General features: G+C 39.7%; 1 protein-coding gene across 3 annotated transcripts in view; it reads right to left on the bottom strand.

Annotated features, from left to right (window-relative positions):
• The window catches only part of lrba (LPS-responsive vesicle trafficking, beach and anchor containing), a 229,719-nt gene that overhangs the window by 49,155 nt on the left and 159,808 nt on the right, over nucleotides 1–20,756 (bottom strand). For all 3 annotated transcript variants that reach the window (XM_088008919.1, XM_088008921.1, XM_088008927.1), the window contains exons 40-45: nucleotides 18,154–18,271; nucleotides 17,911–18,013; nucleotides 16,212–16,327; nucleotides 15,996–16,108; nucleotides 6,493–6,633; nucleotides 3,263–3,382 (exon numbers count right to left, since the gene is read on the bottom strand). In XM_088008919.1, coding sequence (XP_087865045.1) covers nucleotides 3,263–3,382; nucleotides 6,493–6,633; nucleotides 15,996–16,108; nucleotides 16,212–16,327; nucleotides 17,911–18,013; nucleotides 18,154–18,271 — 711 coding nt within the window. The remainder of the gene's footprint in view (nucleotides 1–3,262; nucleotides 3,383–6,492; nucleotides 6,634–15,995; nucleotides 16,109–16,211; nucleotides 16,328–17,910; nucleotides 18,014–18,153; nucleotides 18,272–20,756) is intronic.

Below are 20,756 nucleotides of genomic sequence, written 5' to 3'. Positions count from 1 at the left end.
TTTACATTTAAAAAATACACATTTGGCAAAAACGACTCAAAAACAAGCGTCAAGTTTATGACTTATGGTTGACTCAGTACTCGCATGACTTGTAAACTTAAGATTAATGTTATTTGCAAAACCAGTGCATAAAGACAGTAGTACCTACATTTAAGGTAAGATGAAAATGTTTGATGAAGTAACAATGATTTTTGCAACATTTAAGTCTAAAGAGATGGAAAAGTTCATTCTGAAAATCATGAAAAAAAAAGACTTTTTTGTCACTCAGACATCCTCCACTAACAGCATACACAAAAACATATGACATTTTGCAAACTAGAAACTAAATTATGGAGTCCTAAAGAGTTACATTTACTGAGTAAATATAAAAATCTCAACAAAATTAGCATAAAAAGCCCTACAGAAAGAGCCTATAATATAAAGCACAGGCTGCCGTCACCACTAGTGGGTTCTGTCCTCAGTATGATCAACACTAATCTGTTTTTCCCAAATTATAAAGACTGACAAAGAAAAAAAACTGACAACCAAGTTTCATTTTTTCCCTCAAGGTTTAAATCAGCTGGGGGGAAAAAAAAGCAAAAGAAAAAAAAGTCTACATCCGATTTCTTGTTTTTCCATAACAGACAGAAAAAGCAAGCCAAATTTTTTTGAACTATGATGGTTTTATTTGGCTGTCAGGAACAACACAACACCACATTTTCAAACTCAGGGATCGCAAAGAAAAAAGACGTCCCTGATAGGAGACGTAACCTTATATGTTTAGCCATTTGTCATTCCTAACCAAGCAGAACTTGCCACAGTGAGCATAAACATGAGGATCATGTCAGGGTTTTGTAACATGCAGATAAATCAGAGTTGCCCTCCAGCCTTCAGTTGTGTTGTTTTTGTTTGCGTGTCCATCATAATGAAAGACAATCAGTACACAGAGCGGTTCGGTTCTTGGATGCCTGCAAGTAAAGTGGAGCGCAAAATGTGCAACGCTGACATTAATCTAAACATTACTCCCCCCTCCATCTTCACATGCACTTCCAAAAACTGACGTATTTATTTCCTGATGAGCTTCGGTGAGGGCCAGGATTTTCTTTGGCTAAAACATGTGGAAGGTTTAGGGACTACAACCGCTTGTTTTTTTTTTTTTCTTCCGTTGGAGAGTTGTACACAAAGTCGCCTCACCGATATCTCAATTTCTCGTCTGAAGTTCTGCAACCTAATACACACGCACTTTCAGGGTTCCTGTGTGTTTGTCTGCGAGAATTTCTGATTTTTCCATAATCACATACAATTTCCAGGCAGTTTTTAAGCAAACAGGTTGAGCAGTAAAGGCAAAATATTTGGAGTGCAATGGATGGAGAGACGGACAGATGGATAACGGATGGGTAGATGGATAGACAGACGAAGGAATGCATTAATGGAGCCATCCAAGTAAACGAAGGATGGATCCAACCATCCACCAATCCATGATGGATGCATGAATGCATGGATGGGTGGGTGGATGGATGGATGGACGGACGGACGGACAGACGGACGGACGGACGGGTGAATAGATCCATCCATCAATTCATGTATCCATCATAATGGCTGGATAGAAAACCAATTTCCATATTTCATATTCCAGATTGTGTTCCAGCTGTACTTTCAACTTTCCAGATTGATGGATGGATGGATGGATGGATGGATAGATGGATGGATGGATGGATAGTTATTTCCACTGGTGTGATGAGTCTCAACACCAGTGAGACTCATCTCCATCTCTCCTCCTTTGGAATCAAACGCTCATGTTTTCCCCTCAGCAGCCAAACGAGCAAACAAACTCGCAGGTTTACAACACGGCAACTTCCTCACTTCTGAAATCCCTTCACTTCACAAAACTTGACCTAAAACTCAAAGGTCAACGCCTTAACGAGGCCTCTCGCTCACCCAGGCTCACCGACTGCTGCTTGCTGTAAATTTGAGCTGGAGGTTGCCCACATCAGACACACACACACTCACACACACTAACAAAACCTCATAGGCTTCACTCGCCAATATTCAAGCCTGCCTAGTGAGGACCATTATGTGCGGTGGCCCCTCTGCTCTTTCTTGGTCAGAGGCCAGCCCCTCTGATCCCCAATCCTGTCCTGTCACGGGTCACTAGAAGGGGCTTTGGCCCCTGGGCTCTCCTGCTACACTTCCACTGTTGCTAGCAGTCCGGTTTTCCTCTGCTTCCCCCTCCGATGCCTTTGGGCCAAGTCTAGGGGTCAAGGGATTGGGGATGAGAGGTCACTCCAGCGTCACCCAGGCTAGAGACACATTAAATCTGGGTGTTGTAACCCATTATCACTCAGTATTTTCCAGTGGCATAAGAAAACAGAGAGGCCTTTTGGCCTCTGGCAAAGAGAGCGCGGCTTGCTATCAATGGACCCAACGCAGAAGCTAAGCGGCGTACTTAGCATACCTAATTGATACATCTCATCCCTAATTCCTCTATTTCTTCGAACAAGAATGCGCCCAGCCAGGTGGATAAAGTCAACGGACCTTCATTCAGAGCTACTAAAATTCTAACCGAGGGAGGAAACAAACTGATGCGGACCAGATTTGCTCTTTGTTTTGATCTAAACGTTGAGCTCTCACAGTTTGATCCACATTGACAGGCCCAGACCGAGAGAGCAAACGAGGGCTGTTGTTGGGGCTTTCGCAATCAAGCATTGGCCAGCAACAAAGTAATACAATCCATATGTTTTATCTGGGCGGGGGGGAAGGGGGCTGAGGGGGAACGCAATCAAGCGTCAAAGCCCCAAAGCCCCCAACGCCACTACTTCCCCCCACCTTCAGTGACCCAGTGCCAGGAAAGCAAGCAAGACCCAGCTCTGACAGTGAATGTCTAACTGTAGTTGTAAATGTTTTAGGGAGAGCAGTTAAAACGTGCACCGGGGGCCACGGCGGCCCTCACTATGAGAATGACCCGGGTTGCAGAAGGGCAAAAGGAAAAGATCAGCACAGATTTTGGGGGCCCAACAGTCCATGTTATAGCTGGCTGAATCTGAGACAGACAGCTGAGACTGATGAGGATTAGCCTATCGCTTTGATCACAAGACCAGAAAGCTTTCATAGTGCAGGGGGTTTGGGGTGGGGGACAATGATTAGGTAGAACGCAACATTTTTCTTTGGAAACTTTTTTTTCTGCTTTGTTTGGGACGATCAACAGGGATTCATTTTCTTGAAGTTCTTAGCCCTTTATCTGCTTTCCAAATCCACAGTCTGCGAGGTTAGCTGTGCACCGTACCTTAACGTCAGATGTGTCCCTCTGGCAGTTCCTCCAGGCCCTGGACAAGGAGGAGAAGGTGCGGTCGGCGTGGTCGAACTTCCCTCCTTGGAAGTTAAGGAAGAAGGTGGTAAAGGGTTCCTGTAAAGATTAAAAAATAAATAAATACATAAATACATAAATAAATGAGAACCAGAATCGAGTCTTTCTACACAAAATGAACAATCTGGAATCCAATAACAGAAAAATAAAATAATGGAAAAATAAATAATAAATAATAATAATAAATAAATAAATAATAAATACAGAGATCCAACATGAAATCTAATTTGAACAGAATGGTCATATTTTTGTCTCAATCTTCTTAGAAGGGTGTGTGGACCAATCACAAAGTAAAAAAATCACATCTTTCTTCTGATCAGTAAACGCACCATATCCAAGTCAGTCTGACAACAACGCTTTTAGTGTTACAGACAGAAGAGCATTCAAAGGTAACTTCTTTCAGTCCAATTTAGATTGTCAAGCGAGGCATTAAAAACATCCTACATCAGGAACAGGCTGTGCTTCCGATGGCCACACGCTGCGCGATTTGACATTTCGGAAATAAAAGTGCTCAACAGCATGTCAATTTTGAAAAACTAATTTTCCGATTTAAAGATTTGGTGCTATGATGAGGTGGGTTTTTTGGCTGTAACAAAACTGGTTTATTTTGCAAAACTGAAATAGAAACACTTTGTTTTGCATCAGGGGAGCCAGAGAATGACAGAGAAGGAGAAGACAGGAAGTAGTTGATGATGCTGCGGAATGTCACATGAACAAATTTATTCATGTGTCATTTTAATTGTGTTTCTTAATTAATGGAAACACTGCAATTGCGAAGTTGTATTCGTTTGAATATCGACAAAGTTTTGCGCACTATTGTATTGGAAACAAAAATCACTGGGTGCTGGTCTTTTACTCCGTACTCATTTTGGTCCTTTCATCTGTTTAGGATTGTCCACTACAAGCTCGTCTGCCTTGATGATGTTTCGTCCAACTGGCAAACGGGTGAACTAAGAGCCGACCTCATCAGATTTCAGAAAGGCTGAATGTCTTAGCATAAACCTGGAACGTTTTCAACAAGCCCTCATGAAAACTGGAAATAAAATGTGTGTATATTCCTAATTCTACATGCAAATTTGAAGATGTTTTTTAGTTAAAAGTCTTTTTTATTTTGAAGACGTCTCATGTTGCGAGCGCCTTGAGAAAAACTCATTCCAACAGTGCTCCATTGTAAGCAGGCAAAATATGAGGGAGGGAAATGCGCTTAAAACAAAATAAGTTCATCCTTTAAAAAGATAAATAAAATCAGATACAGAACATAGTTTTTATTTATAATAGCTAAAATTGCGCTCAATTCATGAAAAACGGTGTTAGACTTATATTTAGGAAATTATATTTGAATGACCAACCTAAGCATGGCGTTAAATACAAGAGTTCATTTTTGACACTTTCATTTGTAAAATAAAATGACTTCTGTAAAGCAAATATAACATTTTGGTTGCAAATTATATTTTATATATACTGCTCAAAAAAATAAAGGGAACATTTCACTTTAATTTTGTGTGTGGCTCCAAATCCAGGCCTCCATTGGTTAATAAATTTGATTTCCATTGATGATTTTTGTGTGATTTTGTTGTCAGCACATTCAACTTTGTACAGAACAAAGTATTCAATGAGAATATTTCATTCATTCAGATCTAGGATGTGTTATTTGAGTGTTCCCTTTATTTTTTTGAGCAGTGTATTATAAAATTATATATATGGTGCATCTTTAGAAATAACACACTGGGTGACAACACTCAATACATGAAAGTACATATATAAGCACAAAACCAAATTCAGTTGCCTGGTTAGTAGGAGGTGTGTGAGTGAGTGTTAGCACAGTGGCTTTAGAATAAGCTGGATAATGATGTGTGGGGATCAATGATCTAACTCTTTAGGGAGGCAGTGAGCTACTGGGACAATAAGAGCAAAAAGGAAGAAAAAAACACTGCATGTGGAAAAACCTTAGTAACCTCCCTCTCCCATGAGTGCAGTGTGAGAAGATTGATGGCACACATTTAACAAAGGTACTGAGAGAGAAACGGAGAGAAGGTGCACACTTTACTGCTAAAGGAATAAACTTAGAATTATGAAAGAATGAGCACATGAAAGCACATCTCAGAGAGTCAATATTTAAAGACATTCTGGGATGAAGGTTACACATTAAATACTGTATAAAATATGCTAACAGCATGTGGTTCAGCTGGAGATTTTTGGCTGTTAAAAGAAGTGTCACTACAAATTCCAACAATTTAACAATCAGAAAAAGCATAAAATAAAGAAAAAAATAGGGATGCACAATATTGGATTTTTGGTCGATATCTGATATGACAGTATATTAAAACTCATTTGGCCGATAACCGATACCAACACAGATTTTTTTTTTTCCTATGCCTACTTACTGAAACTGTATGGCTTTCTCTACTGTGGAATTAAAATACTGCATTATCTTTGTCAATCTAACCTGCTACCAAATGCAAACACTAAGTAGGCTGAAAATGATGGAGCACTTTCAACTTGCATTATGTCAAATTTATTCTCTGTAAGACGGTGACAACACTCAAACAGTGAAAATTTGATGTGCTGTAGGCATCATTGTCACTGGTTTGTCTGATAAAAACAACACATTTTATATCGGTGAGTTATTTTGACTGAATGACGGACGTCCGATGTTAAATTTTAGAGCCAATATCGGCCGATACTGATACCATGCCGATAATATTATGCATCCCTAGAAAAAGTTTTGCTGAAACTCTGGCAAGCCCAGTGAAACAGTGCTGTATTTTCTCACTTTACAATCACTGATGATGTATTTTACTGGTATTTATTTTACAAACCAACACACAGTTTCTTCAACAACAATCTTAAAGGTGTGGCATGCACATGTATGCATCATCACTGCAGTTACAGCTCCAAGCCTCATCTAACTAAAGCCTTCTGCTGTCTTATAACAGGGGAAAATATCTCTATTAGTGAAGTTATCTGCCAGTATTGTGTTTTTGCAGTGCAACTTCCTTCTACTTTACAGATCTAATCAAATTGGTGTTGGTCCATCACATAGAATCTAGTAAATACTTTCAAAAACGGGGTCATAAAATAGTGAAATGTGGAAAACGTAAAAGGGTATGAATAGTTTTGCAAGAGACTACAAAAGATGCTTCACTCACGATGCGGAGCAGCCACATCAGGGTGAAGCTGGAGGTGGAGTAGTGGGTCCCATAGTGGAACTTGGGCACCTGGTCGTCCTCCCAGGTCTCGTATCTGTCTGAGAAAAACGCCGCCCTCTTGGGGTTCAGTGCTCCAATGGGCTGCAAGGAAACAACAGACATGCATTTAAAAACAAATACAATCTTCGACCATAATGTCATCTACAATGGCTTTGCATGCACTGCAAAAATATAAAATCTTGCCAAGTAATTTTAGTCTAGCTCAGGGGTGGGCAACTCCAGACCTCGAGGGCCGGTCTCCTGCAACTTTTAGATGTTTCTCTACTTCAACACACCTGAGTCAAATAATGAGGCCGTTAGCAGGACTCAGGAGAACCTGACTGCACTGAGGAGGTGATTCAGCTGTTGGATCCAGGTGTGTTGGACCAGGGAGACATCTAAGAGTTGCAGGACACCGGCCCTCCAGGACCTGGATTGCCCCCCCCTGGGCTAGCTTCTAGTGCAAATATCTTGCTGCACTTGAAATAAGACCTAATTAACTTATAAGTGACCTTTCAGGAAGATATAAGAACTTGTTTTAAGTCAATAATTTTTTAATATTGATGAAAAAGTGCTAGTTCCATTTAGATATGGACAGATTCACATTTTTATCTTCTAATACTGATACCGATATCTGAGGTTGATCTACCAGTATAAACCTGCCCAATACGATCCGATACATAAAAAGGCAGCGCTGAACTGACTTTAAACGTTTCCTTTTCTTTTTAAATACAGATATAAATGTATTGAATTACTAATTTATTTGATAACTCTGCACCAGCACAGAATACTTAAATACACCAAAAGCTTCACAAGCTTGGTCAAGCATGTAAAAACAACAAAACTTTAATTTGTTCAGTCTGTGCAATTAGCAGGAAAACAGCCAAAATAAACAAAGAAACTGAAAAAAACAATAGGTTGACTACGCTGCTCAAACTTGCAAGAAGTGAACAGCAACAAACCTTCAGAAAGTTCAGAAGGTCTAATAAAGAATTCTAAACAAAATGTAAAATAAATAAAGCATGACGTAATAAAGCATAGACATACACAGAATAGATCTGGCCTTATGGATCAGGCGCAATGTTCCAATATCGGATCAGTGCATCTCTAGTTCCATTGGCAGATTATTTCACTCAAAACATGAAAGAAATGTCTGAGTTTTAATTTTAAGGAAATATTGACTTACAACAAGCTCTTAAGTCTTGCTGAAAAGTTACTTGTAAATTAGTTTTGTCTTATTTCAAATGTACCAAGATACCCGCACTGGAAAACGGAGCAAAAATACTTGGTAAGATTTTGTCTTTTATGCAGTGTGACGATAACAGAACGAATCTGAATGTGAGCATAAAAGGGAAGCAGGCTCAGACTTTTACTGTGAATAAACAGGGGCCACTCCCTGCAGCACAACGGCTGCAGTTGCACAGGAAACGGAGCGGGCAACCGACGTGCAATTTGAAATGAATATTAGATGATGTTTCCTTTAGACGAGGATCAATCCTTCCCCCCCTCAGAGTGCTTTTCAGAGGCTGTGAAATGGAGCCCCTGCAGCTGTAGTCTGTCAGAGAAAACTAATGTGATCCAATGAAAGAGCGCCTACGAGGAATACGGCAAAAACCTGGGGCTGCCTTTAATTTCTGCTTTTATTAATCCTCATCCAACACACTGCTGCTCTGCTTGGAGAGAAGAAAATAATGTTTAAATTGCAATAACTTCCCATCGATCTCGAAAAAAAAAAGAAAAGCCAATAGTCATTCGCTTGGCTATTGTTTAAATACTCATTTATAGAAATCACTTTCAGGCTGGTTCAATTTTTATTAGTGCTCTGCTGGACATGCCTCATTCTCTTAACCCCCGAGCCACCCATCACCTCTTCCAAACACACACACACACACACACACACACACACACACACAGGGAGAGAGAGAAAAGATCAATGGTAATGGAGTGATGGCTTTTTGAGGATGAGGGGCCTTGCAGGCTGTGGATCAATTGGATCTCCTTCATATCACAGCAAGATTCATCCAGGCCATCTCTGTGTTATCGATCTGTGCTATTGTTAGTGTTTTATGTGTGGGCGTAATGGGCCACGTGTTTCCGCACACACACAAACATATATGCGCACTGGGATAGATTTTTGCACACCACGGTGGATGTTTCTTCTTTTTCTATCCATGCTTCTGGTTTGTATTTTTTTTAAACAGTGCTCCTGAGTGAGCGTCAAACGCCGCGCACTGCACCGCGTTGACAGTGATGCACTGCGCGGCTTCCTCAGGGCCGCTGGGGTGGTTGAGTACACACTGTGAATTATACATCACACCCATTGGTCTGATTTATAGCCCTAATAACAGTCGGCTCATTAAAAAAAGAAAAGGGAGAGGAGGCATATAAAATAAAAAAAGAAAGACTGAAAGTGCCACAGTGACAAGAGGTGGGAAGAGAGAAAGGGAGAGAGGGAGAATTGTGTGTGAGTGCATGTGGGGGCCGTCGGTCCACTCCATCCCGACATTGTTTACTGCTGTAAATTACTGTGGGGCTGGCGCTCTCAGCTTACAGTAGCTCCAACGTAGCAGCTTTGACGGCGCCGTACATCACCGCTTGCTGCACCGCAGATTGGCCTAATATGATGTGGCAACACTGCGGCGCTCTGATGAGCGCGCAGACAAATGACCCAATCTTGTAGTTTTAATTAGACCAAAGAGCGAGCCGCGGAACGGAAACAAACCCGGCGCTTTGAAGAGGTAAGCGTCAGAAAATTAATGCTGGATTAGTTTTAATCAGTTCTCCGTCACAGAAGACGAGGAAAACGAGGAGGGGAAAGAGGAGGAGGAATAACTCGCAGGAAACGGAAACCAAAGAGCAAATAAACAAGATGGAGCGGCGGGGACCTGCGCGAAAGTATTCGGCGTTTAGGATCCATGCATCATTCATGATCAGGTTCTTGTTTAAAACTGATACAGCGCTGGGAAATTCAATCTGTCCCGACGTTAGCTGTTCAAACAAACAGCCTGAGCAAAAATCACATGGACAAGAATTAAAAAAGGAAACTGTAGCTGATGTCTACCTCAGGACTAGAAACCAGGTGGTGGCCAGAGTCACATGATATTCAGATTTAACAAAAAAAAAAGAAAATAGAAAAGGTTTTTTTTCCAGCATCAGTGACGTGATTCAAACTGAAATTAGAGGACGTGCAATGAAGCCATTTAAAGGGGCAGTATAAGGGAAAATCAACTTGTTTTAGTTTTACATCATAACACTGTTCCTTCATCAAAAACATGCAGTGTTGCTTTGATTCCTGCATGCATTTCTGGGAAAACATTAAATCTCCCGTGGCAACCATGGAGCTGTGCAAAATGCACTCAGTTCCTTCAGACTAGCCAGCAGCAATTAGCAAACACCTGAAGGAACAGCACATCTGCTGAGCTCATCATACTAATTACTTTTCAATAAAACACTTCACGTTAATAGAGGAGCCATGTTGTGATGACTTTGTGAAGGCGGAGATTCAGAGAGAGCTACGTTACAGCTGGTTCACCATAACATAGCCTGCCATGAATGCTAAAGCTAGTAAGCTGGCCACAAATGACAGCAGACAGTTTTCCTGGAATGGCAAATTATTTTTCATTTGTTGCCACATTTAGCAGGGCATACAAAAAAATTGATTGACAGGACATAGCCTCCTCCTGGCTATGATTGGTTGTTTTTGTTTGGGAAGGGTGCATTTCTTAAGACCACAATAGTAGCTCATAGTATGAGATGGATTATCTGTCTCATACTATACTGTCGCGACATGGTGACAGTTTTAACAAAAATGGAAAAAATAAATTTTTGTAAGAGTCACATACTTTAAAGAAGCTTTAAAGAGAAATCACAGCAGAACAAATAAGGATAGTCAGATTAAACTCACAAAACCGATTGGAAATTGACTGCCAAACTTGGATTAGCGCGACTCTAATCAGAACCAAACAGAGTCAAAGAAAACACTGAACCGGCTGCCCAAGTCCTTTTCAAATTTGCCATTCCACCAACTTTTAAAGGCTGCCAAAATAGAATTCTTTTAAACATGTCAATCAAGATCCCATCAGTGAAATTCACACGGAGACCTAAATTGTATTTATCTCAAAAGCAAACCACTCATTTACAGAACAATCAGCAGCTTCCTGGGGGAGATTAAAGGACCATTACCCAGCGGTACCATGCTTATAAAACGATGGAGTCAGCCCCGTAGAACTATAATGGCTCGCCAATGATTGGAGCATCACTCAAGACTTTGAGTCATAAATCACATGAACCGTTTGAAGTAAGTGTTTATGTATAATGTCCCATCTAAAGAGTGAAAATGGTGCGGAGGCCCTGCGGGACAAGCACACAGAGCACGCATGTGCACGATCAATACACTATTAGCTGATCTGGCTGTGAGGAGCAGATTATAGCACAAAGGCACAGAGAGCGCTCAATAAGTCTTCCATAGTGCTATCTGTGTGTACATGCAGACTACATAATAGATAAAGTGTGCCTTTAATTGTTTTCTGGGCTTTGTTAAAAGCTACAAAACAACTAGATGATTTTACCTTTAAAGATGTGAGTGTTTTAGGTTATAGAATTCATAATAAACACGTCACAGCTTGGTGATAAAACGATAGATTAAAAATCCCAAAATGTGTTTTCCTCAAAATACATGTGAGAAGGCCTACGTATAACAATGTTAATGTTATACGAAGGCCTTCAATATATAGAAAAGATGCCAATGATAACGCAAATTACTCAATGGTGGACCAATCATGTGGCTGGACTAAACCCAGGCAAAGTTAGCTTGACGCAGAACGCACAGTAGCCGCCAGACATGCTAACGGCTAATGTTAGCCTCTGTAAAGTGAGAAAAAATAAATAAATATAAGGAGTCCTGAAGGACAAAAAGCCAAAAGACTTGGAGAATGACATTGTCGACAAGAAGGAGCAAACATTTCAGTCGTGTGGAGGTGTTATGGCTGTTTAATGTCGGACAAAAAACTATGTAGTGGAGTGCAGGTTCAGATGGAGTCAGGAGAACAGCCTGTACCTGTAGCTGCTTCAATTTGACCTGAGAATATAAACTATTGTTTTTGTGGTGTTTTATCTTTTTAGATTTCTTTGTTCAATGTTTATTCTTAAATTACAAAAATGGGAACATTTGAAACAAGCTACACAAAGGAGAGATTTTGAGAATTAATTATTTCAATGCTCATTTTGTTTATTTGACAACAAAAGAATGTCAATTTTTCTTTTGTTTGCCTGTGATGCGTGACGGTTTTAGTTTACAATATAACTAAAAGGAATGTGTATGTGTAACATAATCAACTTTTTCCAAAAGTTGATTATGTTACACATTAGAAGGTTATTTTTCAAATCATTGAAAAATAACCTAATGTTTTCAAGTCACACTTAATACAAGAGGACATCAAAGATGAACAAAAATAGTGACTTATTTTATATGGTAATGTACTTCTGTATTGAATGATAAAATAATGTTATAGTATTGCCCAGCCCTCTCTTCAGCGAATCAAGCACCTAACATGAATCTATAAAGTTATTACCTTTGTTGAAATTAGATTCATTTTTTTATTATCCTTGACTTGAAGGGTCTGTATGGATTGAGCACACTGTCACATGGATGAGTATTTTTCAGAATTCTGACATTAAAATTCTGAGTTTAAAGTCAGATTTTTTTTTTCAGTGGTGCCAATCCTCTTCTGCAGAAGGCCAACGGTTGCACTATATTTCATAAAGAAGTAAAATGGGCTAGATACAAATATATGTCATTCCATAACAGATTTTCGTTTGTAAAACATTTTTATTTTCATTTCACTTCACAATTAATCATGACTTTGTGTCGGTCTGTGAACCAATGAAAGTGTTTCACTGCGACGTGAAAAAAATAGGAAAACACTTAAGGGGAATAAATACTTTAGCGAAGAACCATACATAAAAAAATATCAGCTTGTAGCATTCCTAACAAAAAAAACCGAATCAGATAAAAAAAATTTGGATTTGGAGGTTTGTGATGTACAGTGAAGAAATGCGCCAACAAGCGGCGGTGAGTGTTTACCCTGGCTACGACGTTATCTCTGGGGTTGGTGTTTGATGGTGGGTTGAGGCTAAAGTTTATGATAAGAAAGTCCCCGGGGTCGAAACAGCTCTGGTAGCCAGGGACATAAATTCTGTGTGGCCTCTGGCAACGACAAGTGTGTGGCACACACACACACACACACACACGCGCACTCATGGTAGTTTGGCTTCTCAATGTCACTGGAGGATTCGCAGATGACCTGTTTCTTCAGGAGACGACTGCCGATGTGACACGCTGCAGGAGGAGGAGGGTCAAATACACGCGGGGGAGGAGGAATGACAATAAAACGGAAACAAAGCTTCAGAGAAAAACAAACGCGGTGGGAGTGAACGGTGCACAGACACAGACACAAAACTAAAATCATCTCTGAAAAGTTGCAAGGAATCGTTGGTGCAGCCCTCGCATGGCGGGGGGATGAATGAGAGAGCGCAGCTAGCTGTGTTTGCCGTTTACCAGACACGGCAGTCTGACATGGTCCAGCAGTCATACACTGATATCACACACAACATGAATAAAACTGACTGGCCCCGCTCCCTCCGTTCCTCTGCTGCTGAAGACGAAAGGAGTGACAGAGCTGCAAATGATGATGTTCTTCTTCTGTAACATGCTCTCCTCCTCTCTCTCTCTGTTTTTTTTTTTTTTAGTGTGTGTGTTCTTTCGGACCGAACGTCTCTCTGTTTCTCCTCCTTTAAGCGAACTCCCCCGGGCTGCGAAGCTTCACCGACTTCAGAGGCTGAGCTGTCTAAAATCTGCAGCGGAGGAGCAGGAAGCCGGAATGAGCTCAGGAGAAAGCAGGCAATCGAGCAAATGTCTGCTTGTGCGCCTGATGCCATATTTTTGCCTCCCGGGGGGCAACAACAAAGCACATAAAAAGAGAAGAAGTCCTACAAATAGAGATTTGAAAAAAGCAACAACTACAACAAAAACGCATAAAGGGGGGAGGCAGTGCCTCACCTGTAATCCTAACAGCTGCTACATGAAAAGTAAAACAGATGCCAGCAATTAAGAGAAAATCAGTTTGTCCACTTGACTTTTCTTTAATTTGATTTTTTTTTTTTTTTATTGGCGATATAAACATTTTTAGAATCAAAAGCGCTGAATTTATGCATTGCCTGTTGAATTGCAGTTCAGTACCATCTGTCACCTCTGGTGGCTCCGTGTCCCACCTACTGAATGAAGCAGGTATTGTGGTTTCTCTTCATATCGCCTTTATCAGTGTAAAATTACATGTTCTACATATGCTGACATTCCACAATCTAACATATTTAATGATGTGTGTGAAATTTTTAGTCATTCGGTTATAAATGTGCAGTGAAAATACACAGTGTGAGGATCAAAGTACCGTGCCTCACTGATAGGGGGCGGTGCTGAGCCCCACAGACGCCACAGGTGCTCTTCTTCTACGCATTGAAATTCTCCATCTGGTCTCTGTACAAACAGCTTAAGGCTTGGCGTGTTTCTCTGATTCACAATAGGGTGTCATTTTTATTTAGTTTAGATTTTAGTTTTATGGTGAGATATTTTTTTTATATCTCACCAAATTTGACATTAATCTCAGAAATTTTCCACAGACATGTCTTATTCTAAGCATTGAAAATCTTCATCTGGTTTGAATGTAAACAGTTTCAGGTTTTCAAGAGTCTCAGAAAACTCAGAAGTCAAAGATCTTCAACTTTTGGACATTTTCAACTCTTTTCTAGAACAAACTCAGAAAATTTCTCTGATTAATCTCAAACATTTCTTTGGAGTTTTTTAATGGAAATGTTCAACTTTTCAAACTCAGAAATTTCCAAGTTTTTTTTTAAGTGAATGTCAGACTTTTCCACAAAATTTTTACGTTGTTTTTTTATTATTTTTGTCGGAAATGTTATCCTTTTTTATTTATCTACTATGGCCTTAATATGCCGTTGTACACTTGAGCCTAAAATAGCAAAAAAAATAAAAAATAAAAGTACAAATAGTATTCCATATCAGACCTGATACTCTAAATCTAATCCTCTGTCCTCCTACAATCAACACAACCTGGGGAATTGGCAAGTCGCATCTTATTTTCTGACTTTCTGCCTGTCTGTGGATGTAGGCGTGTAAAAGCAAAATATTTAGTTCATGCAAGTAAATATTCGCACTGAATGTGGAGGAGAATCATTTAAGCAATTTTAGCCACAGGAGTCAGTGTTTATGAGGCAGGCAGCATCTCTGGGCAGATCTGATGCTTTTACACACATTTACTGTCTGCCTGAAGCTACATGGGAGTAATACTTCACTTCCTGGTGTTTTGTGGAAGGTCAAAGCATAAATAAGACGACGTTTGGCTTAATAGACTCAAAGCATTAAGAGTCTAGAATCTTTTAACAGGATATAACCAGCAATGCAGCAACCAACACAGTTAAATATGTGGTTTATAATTATTTTTCTCTTTTTCATGTTTTTTTCTAGGTAGATGTGTCACTTTTTCCAAAAGTGGAGCAGATTAACACCAGCATTTCAGGGGGTTCTATAAGATGCTTCTCCAAACATTCTGAATCTTTCTCAATTTTTTTCATTTGGACTTCTGCTGCTTGCTTCCTTGATATTTTCCATATCAGACCTGATATGTTATTAAGAGAGCACATTTAATACTTTTCAATGGTTATCCAGACCTGAAGAACATCCATATTAAATTCCACACTTTTCCAAAATCAGTAACAATCCTGAACTCTGTTAAACGGACATTATTATGTATTTTACAGCCACATAGTGCCATTTTTTAGTTCAGTCAAGTAACCATCAGTTATTAAAAGAAACTTGAATTCGTAATTCAATGCCTTAAAATTGGCCTTCTGTCTCTTTAAGAAGCTCCTGTTCTATCTGAAACTTCGCCTTCAAGAAGTCATCACAACGTGGCTCCTCTGTTAACCCTTTAACAATGTTTTTACAAGCATTACACTGAGAAGTAGCTCCTATAATGAACTCAACAGATGTGTAGTACCACCATGTGTTTGCCAATTGCTGCTGACTAGTCTGAAGGAGCTGAGTGGAGTCATTTTGCACATCTGAATGGTTGCCACGGGAGATTAAAGGATTTCTCAAACATGCATGAAAAAAATCGAGGCAACACTCCAGGTATGTTTTTGATGAGGGAAATGTAAAGCTAAAAATCTGACATAATACTGGCCCTTTAAGATCCAAAGACTGCATGCATGATTCCAGAGGAACTCAAAGTAAACAGCTGAAACTACAAAAAGAAAGAATTTAACTTTGCAGTATACTGGAGAGGACAATGGACGGATGACAGCAAAAAGATGAACATAACATACTTTACGAAATTTAAACACAGAGTTTTAAGGCAGCTCGATGAAAGGACAAGCCTGAGGCGCGTTACCTTAGACAGGTCTCTGTAGTTGCTAGGCAGAGTCAGGTCCAGTTCTGGTGAGTCATAGTTGGTGATGATCCAGGGGAAGACCGGGTACTGGTTCAGGTCGTTATAGGTGCGACCTGCATACGTAAAGGAAGAAGGAAGCATGGACCATCAAATCATGGCTGAAACAGAGTTTACGTGTTCAGTCTGTGAGCACACAACATAGGAGTGTGTGCTCACCAGCGATGGTGTTGAGAAACATCAGGTACTCGAAGTTGGATATCTCGCGGCGTTGCCAGCGCTGCATCATGTTGGACGTCTTGAAGAGCTGCTTGGGCGTGGCCAGAGAAATACGCCTGGAAGGAAAATCAGGACTTAAATGAAAAGGTTGGAGTAGAAACAACAATTAGAATGAAGCACAACAAAAGAAAAAACCCTACACATTTACAGTCGTGCTAATTAAGAAGACAAATGAACTGTACATGTAGGTTGAATGTACACACGCATGGCCCGCAGCATGATAGATGCTGCGGGGGGGGAAAATGAACAACCCAAATCCAATTAAAACAAAAGAAAATGATGGAATTAATCAATGTCAGAGTGTGTGATTATAGTCATTAAACCTCTGAGGAAAGAAAATGTTCTAAATTTAAATACACTAAATTTTACCCTTTCCATTCACAATTAAAGTACAAACACTGGTGAACCAATCAGAATGTCATGAGAATTTTTGAAATATATTTCTACTTTTGATCTAAAGATTAATCTTGAAAAGTATTTGTGTGGAGAAGAAAAAACTAACTGAACATGACACCAGCAGTGTTTCAAAGACAAACAGAATGAACTTCCAACATTAATGAATGCTGTGGCACAGTGAGACAGACAATGTGCTCCGTTGCGGCCAGGCTCTGCAGCGGCTGACGCTACGCAGCATATAAGCTACTGTGATTAATGACTGACAGAAACAAGTCAAATCTCATAACTTAATCTTGTGCTTGTTACACACACAAACACACACTCCTTCTGTACCAGCTAGCTTGTTATGGGATCATTTTCTGATAGACAATTCTCACTATAAATGTCATTTTAAAAAAGGCTTACATTTCAACAACGAAACAAGATTTTATTCTTAAATTATTACATTCCATCCTGAAATTAGGTTTTTGACTTTGCAAACAACATGGCTCATCTATTAAACCTTTAACAATGTTTTTACCAGTGTTTCCATGACAAGAAGCTCGCATAATGAGCTCAGCAGATGTCTAATTGTACCAGATGTTTACTAATTGCCGCTGGCTAGTCTGAAGGAGCCGAGTGTGGAAGTCACGGGGGAGGAAGCTTGGAAACTGCAGCTCAGAGGAGGAGCTTTGACTGGAAAGGCGGAGCTAGATCCACCCAGGTATTTTGCACATCTGAATGGTTGCCAAGGGAGATTAAAGAATTTTTCAAATGTGTGAAATAATCAAATCAACACTCGTGATATGCTTTTTGTGAGAAAATGGCATCATTATACGATGTAAAGCTCAAAAAAGTTGTCTTATTTCAAGTGTATTAAGATATTTGCATTTTAAAAAGGCCTGTATTGCTTCAAAGTCTTATACAGCTTCCCTCCTGCAGGTTTACATGCAGAAGCTGAGATTCTAAGTGGGTAGCTGGATGAATGGCTAATGCAGCCTGGAAAAATAACCACTTATCCAGATCTGGAAAATTCCTAAATTTGCCTCCAGACTTATCTGGTTAAAGTAGCAACATTGACTACAGCTATGATACGAACACTGAGAATGAGTGCTGATGTTTTCGTTTTGCTTCTTAACTTGACCAAAAGTGTTTTGCTACAGTTTGTATCCAACGAGGATCTGTGTGCAAGAAGAAAAATGTGTCTGGATGAAGATTCGTATGATTTAAATTTCAAAGCACAAAGCTGCAGAGAAGGTCCAACCTGGTCTGAGGAAGACCGAAGTTTGTGCCCAATCCGACGCGAGGAAGGCTGTGGACCACCTTCTTTACCGTGGCTGCATCTGGGAAGTTGAACATGACGGCCGCTGCACAGAAATATAAGAATGCAAAGAACACAATAAATCAGCAAATTATCAATCAACTTAAAAACATTAACAGCTCATTGTGCCGTTAAATGTACAGTGTACTGATTTAAAATTGTGGTGAATGTTCCGTTCAGTCGTACTTCTGTTTGCCATGAACACTTCCAGAGCTGTGTTCTGAAGAAGGTAGCGTCTGGAAAACACAGCCCGGATCTCTGTGAACAGCCATTTTCCATGAAGACCTTCAGTGTAGGACAATATCTGGGAAAACAGAAGAAAAAGGAGGAAAAAGGCTGGTCAGGTCGCTGCGTTTGAACCAAGAGGTTCATTCATTGTTTCCATAAATGAGACCCAACACTCGGTTTGTCATTTAGGTCATAACAGAGACGGCATGGCAACCGGCGCAGCATGACCGATGTCGAGAAAGTGTTAAATTCAGTTCTGTTGTGATCGGAGTGACAAAGTTCAAAGGTTTTATAGTGAATGTCTGCATTGCAAAAACACTCAATCTTATGAAGTTTTTGTTCTAGTTTCCAGTAGAAATATCTTAGCACAATTGAAAACTTTTCAGCAAGATGTCCGAGCTTTAGAGTCAATACTTCAATATTGATGAAAAAGTTCTGGAATAGGCAGATTTTACTTAGGATAAGGGAAACATGTCTTGTTATAAGTGAAATAATCTGACAGTGGAGCTCAAACTTTTTCATAAAAATTAAGAAATTATTTACTTAAAACAAGCTAATTTATCCAGTCTTATTTCAAGTGTACCAAGATATTTGCATTATCAGCTAGACCAAAATACTTTGTAAGACTATGCAGTGTGGTGAACATCTGCACTGCAAAAACTAAACCTTCCAAAGTCATTTTTGTCTAGTTTCTAGTGCAAATATCAATAATTCCTTAATATTGATGAAAAAGTATTGGAATAGGCAGATTACTTCACTTATAACATGAGAAAAATGTCTTACAAGTGAAATAATCTATCAAGAACAAAAACGTTTTCATCAATAATAAGGAATCAACTTAAAACAAGCTCCCATTTCTTCCTGAAAAATCACTTGTAAGTTACTGTATTTCATATTTAGTAAGAAATACTAAATATGTATTTAGTAGATCTAGAAGCTGGATCTAAAAATCTGTAGTTAGATTTTTTTGTTTTTGCAGTGTGACTGTTTTTGTGGGTCTCCATAGTGGAATCTGCCTCAGAGGTCAGACATCATCCTGTTCCTGCGCTCCAAACGTTTGGATGCGTTCGCTGGGTTGGGGCCTGCGGTGCTGTCAGACGGACTTGTTCCGACGCGTGTCGCCGAACCTGACAGACCCAAAGCTTCAGCTCCGCCCTGCTCCAGATAATGCAGCATTTAGGTTTGCTGCTAACCTACTTAGCAATGGTTTGTTAGCCAGGCTTTTTGTTTCACGTGGAAACATGTCCCCTGATGAGGCTGCATGCAGGGATGTGCTCGGAAGCTAAGAAGGGGACCACCGGGGCAGTCGGAGAAAGGTTTAGACGAAGGTTATTATTCAGAAATATTTAAATCCGAGCTGCCAACCAGGACCCAGAGCTGAGTTAAAGAGCTCATTAAGCCGAGGGGACAGCAGACGGGACCAGCTGAGACCCTTTAACCGAGGACAGCGTCTCTCAGAGGAGCAAGAGCCGCCTGCATCACAGGCTGGCTTCAGAGTCTCTGGAGCTCAATTAAATACGGATTAGTAGCGCGGAGGAGCGAGATGGTGCTGCTGCCATGGGCGACCCGTCTTCATATGCCGGGACCAGTAAGAGCAGGACTGGCCAGGAAAAGAGTTCTGTAGCACCAAAATATGATAAAGTACAGCAAGACTGTACCCCATAGTACAGTAAGTAAGTAAGACTGTACTTTATCAGACTTACTGAAAAAAAAAAAGAATTCTGACTTTAGTCTTAGAATTCTGACTCTTTTTTTCCTGAAATTGTAAGTCAGAATTCTAGGGGCGAAAAAAAAAAATTTAATTCCGAGATCATAAGTCAGAATTCTGAGATTGAAGTCAAAATTCTGAAATGAAATTAGGAATTCTCTTTACAAAAATATCAAAATTCTGAGATCATAAGACAGAATTCAGAGATTGACGTAAATAATCTGAGTTTAAATTAGGAATTCTGTGAAAAAAAGTCAAAATTCTCAAGTTACATTACAAAGTCTGATTAAAAAAATATAAAAATTCTAAGATGGTCAATTTTGTGAAAAAAAAAGGCTTTTTGCAGTCTTTTGTAGCAATAAAAGTAATGAAAAGTGAAATATTTATGTTGAAAAACAACAAAAAAGTATAAAACAATGTTTTGCCCAGAAGAGCAAACAGGTTATAAACACATCATTACTTTTAGAGGTACTAGGAGGAATAGAGATCATCTATTTTGTTCAGCTTTTGAAATGCGGACAAGGACATTTTGTTCGGAATAAAACATGACCCTCATAAGAGGAATAAATATCCAGACATATTAGCACAGATGTGAACAAGAGCGAGCAAAAGAATGTGGGTCGTATTTATGAAATAGGAGAAAAATGCTGCAGAGAGCAAGGAAGTCAGTTTTAGCAGCATTACTGTTCAATCACACAATGAATCATTTATAATAAACATACATGTAACATAACAGGCAGCAAATGTTGCCCCTTTGTGCTGTATCACTGTAGGTCTGAACACAGATTCTTAGATCTAATTGGATCTTTTTTTTAACCTCTCTCTCCATTTGTTTTTCTGAAAATAAAATGTC

Source organism: Poecilia mexicana, unplaced genomic scaffold (assembly GCF_051168715.1).
Source record: "Poecilia mexicana isolate PSO_F unplaced genomic scaffold, ASM5116871v1 scaffold_2, whole genome shotgun sequence".
Taxonomy (NCBI): Eukaryota; Metazoa; Chordata; class Actinopteri; order Cyprinodontiformes; family Poeciliidae; genus Poecilia; species Poecilia mexicana.
Note: the sequence above shows the minus strand (reverse complement) of the source record. Positions and strands in the feature narration are given on the sequence as shown.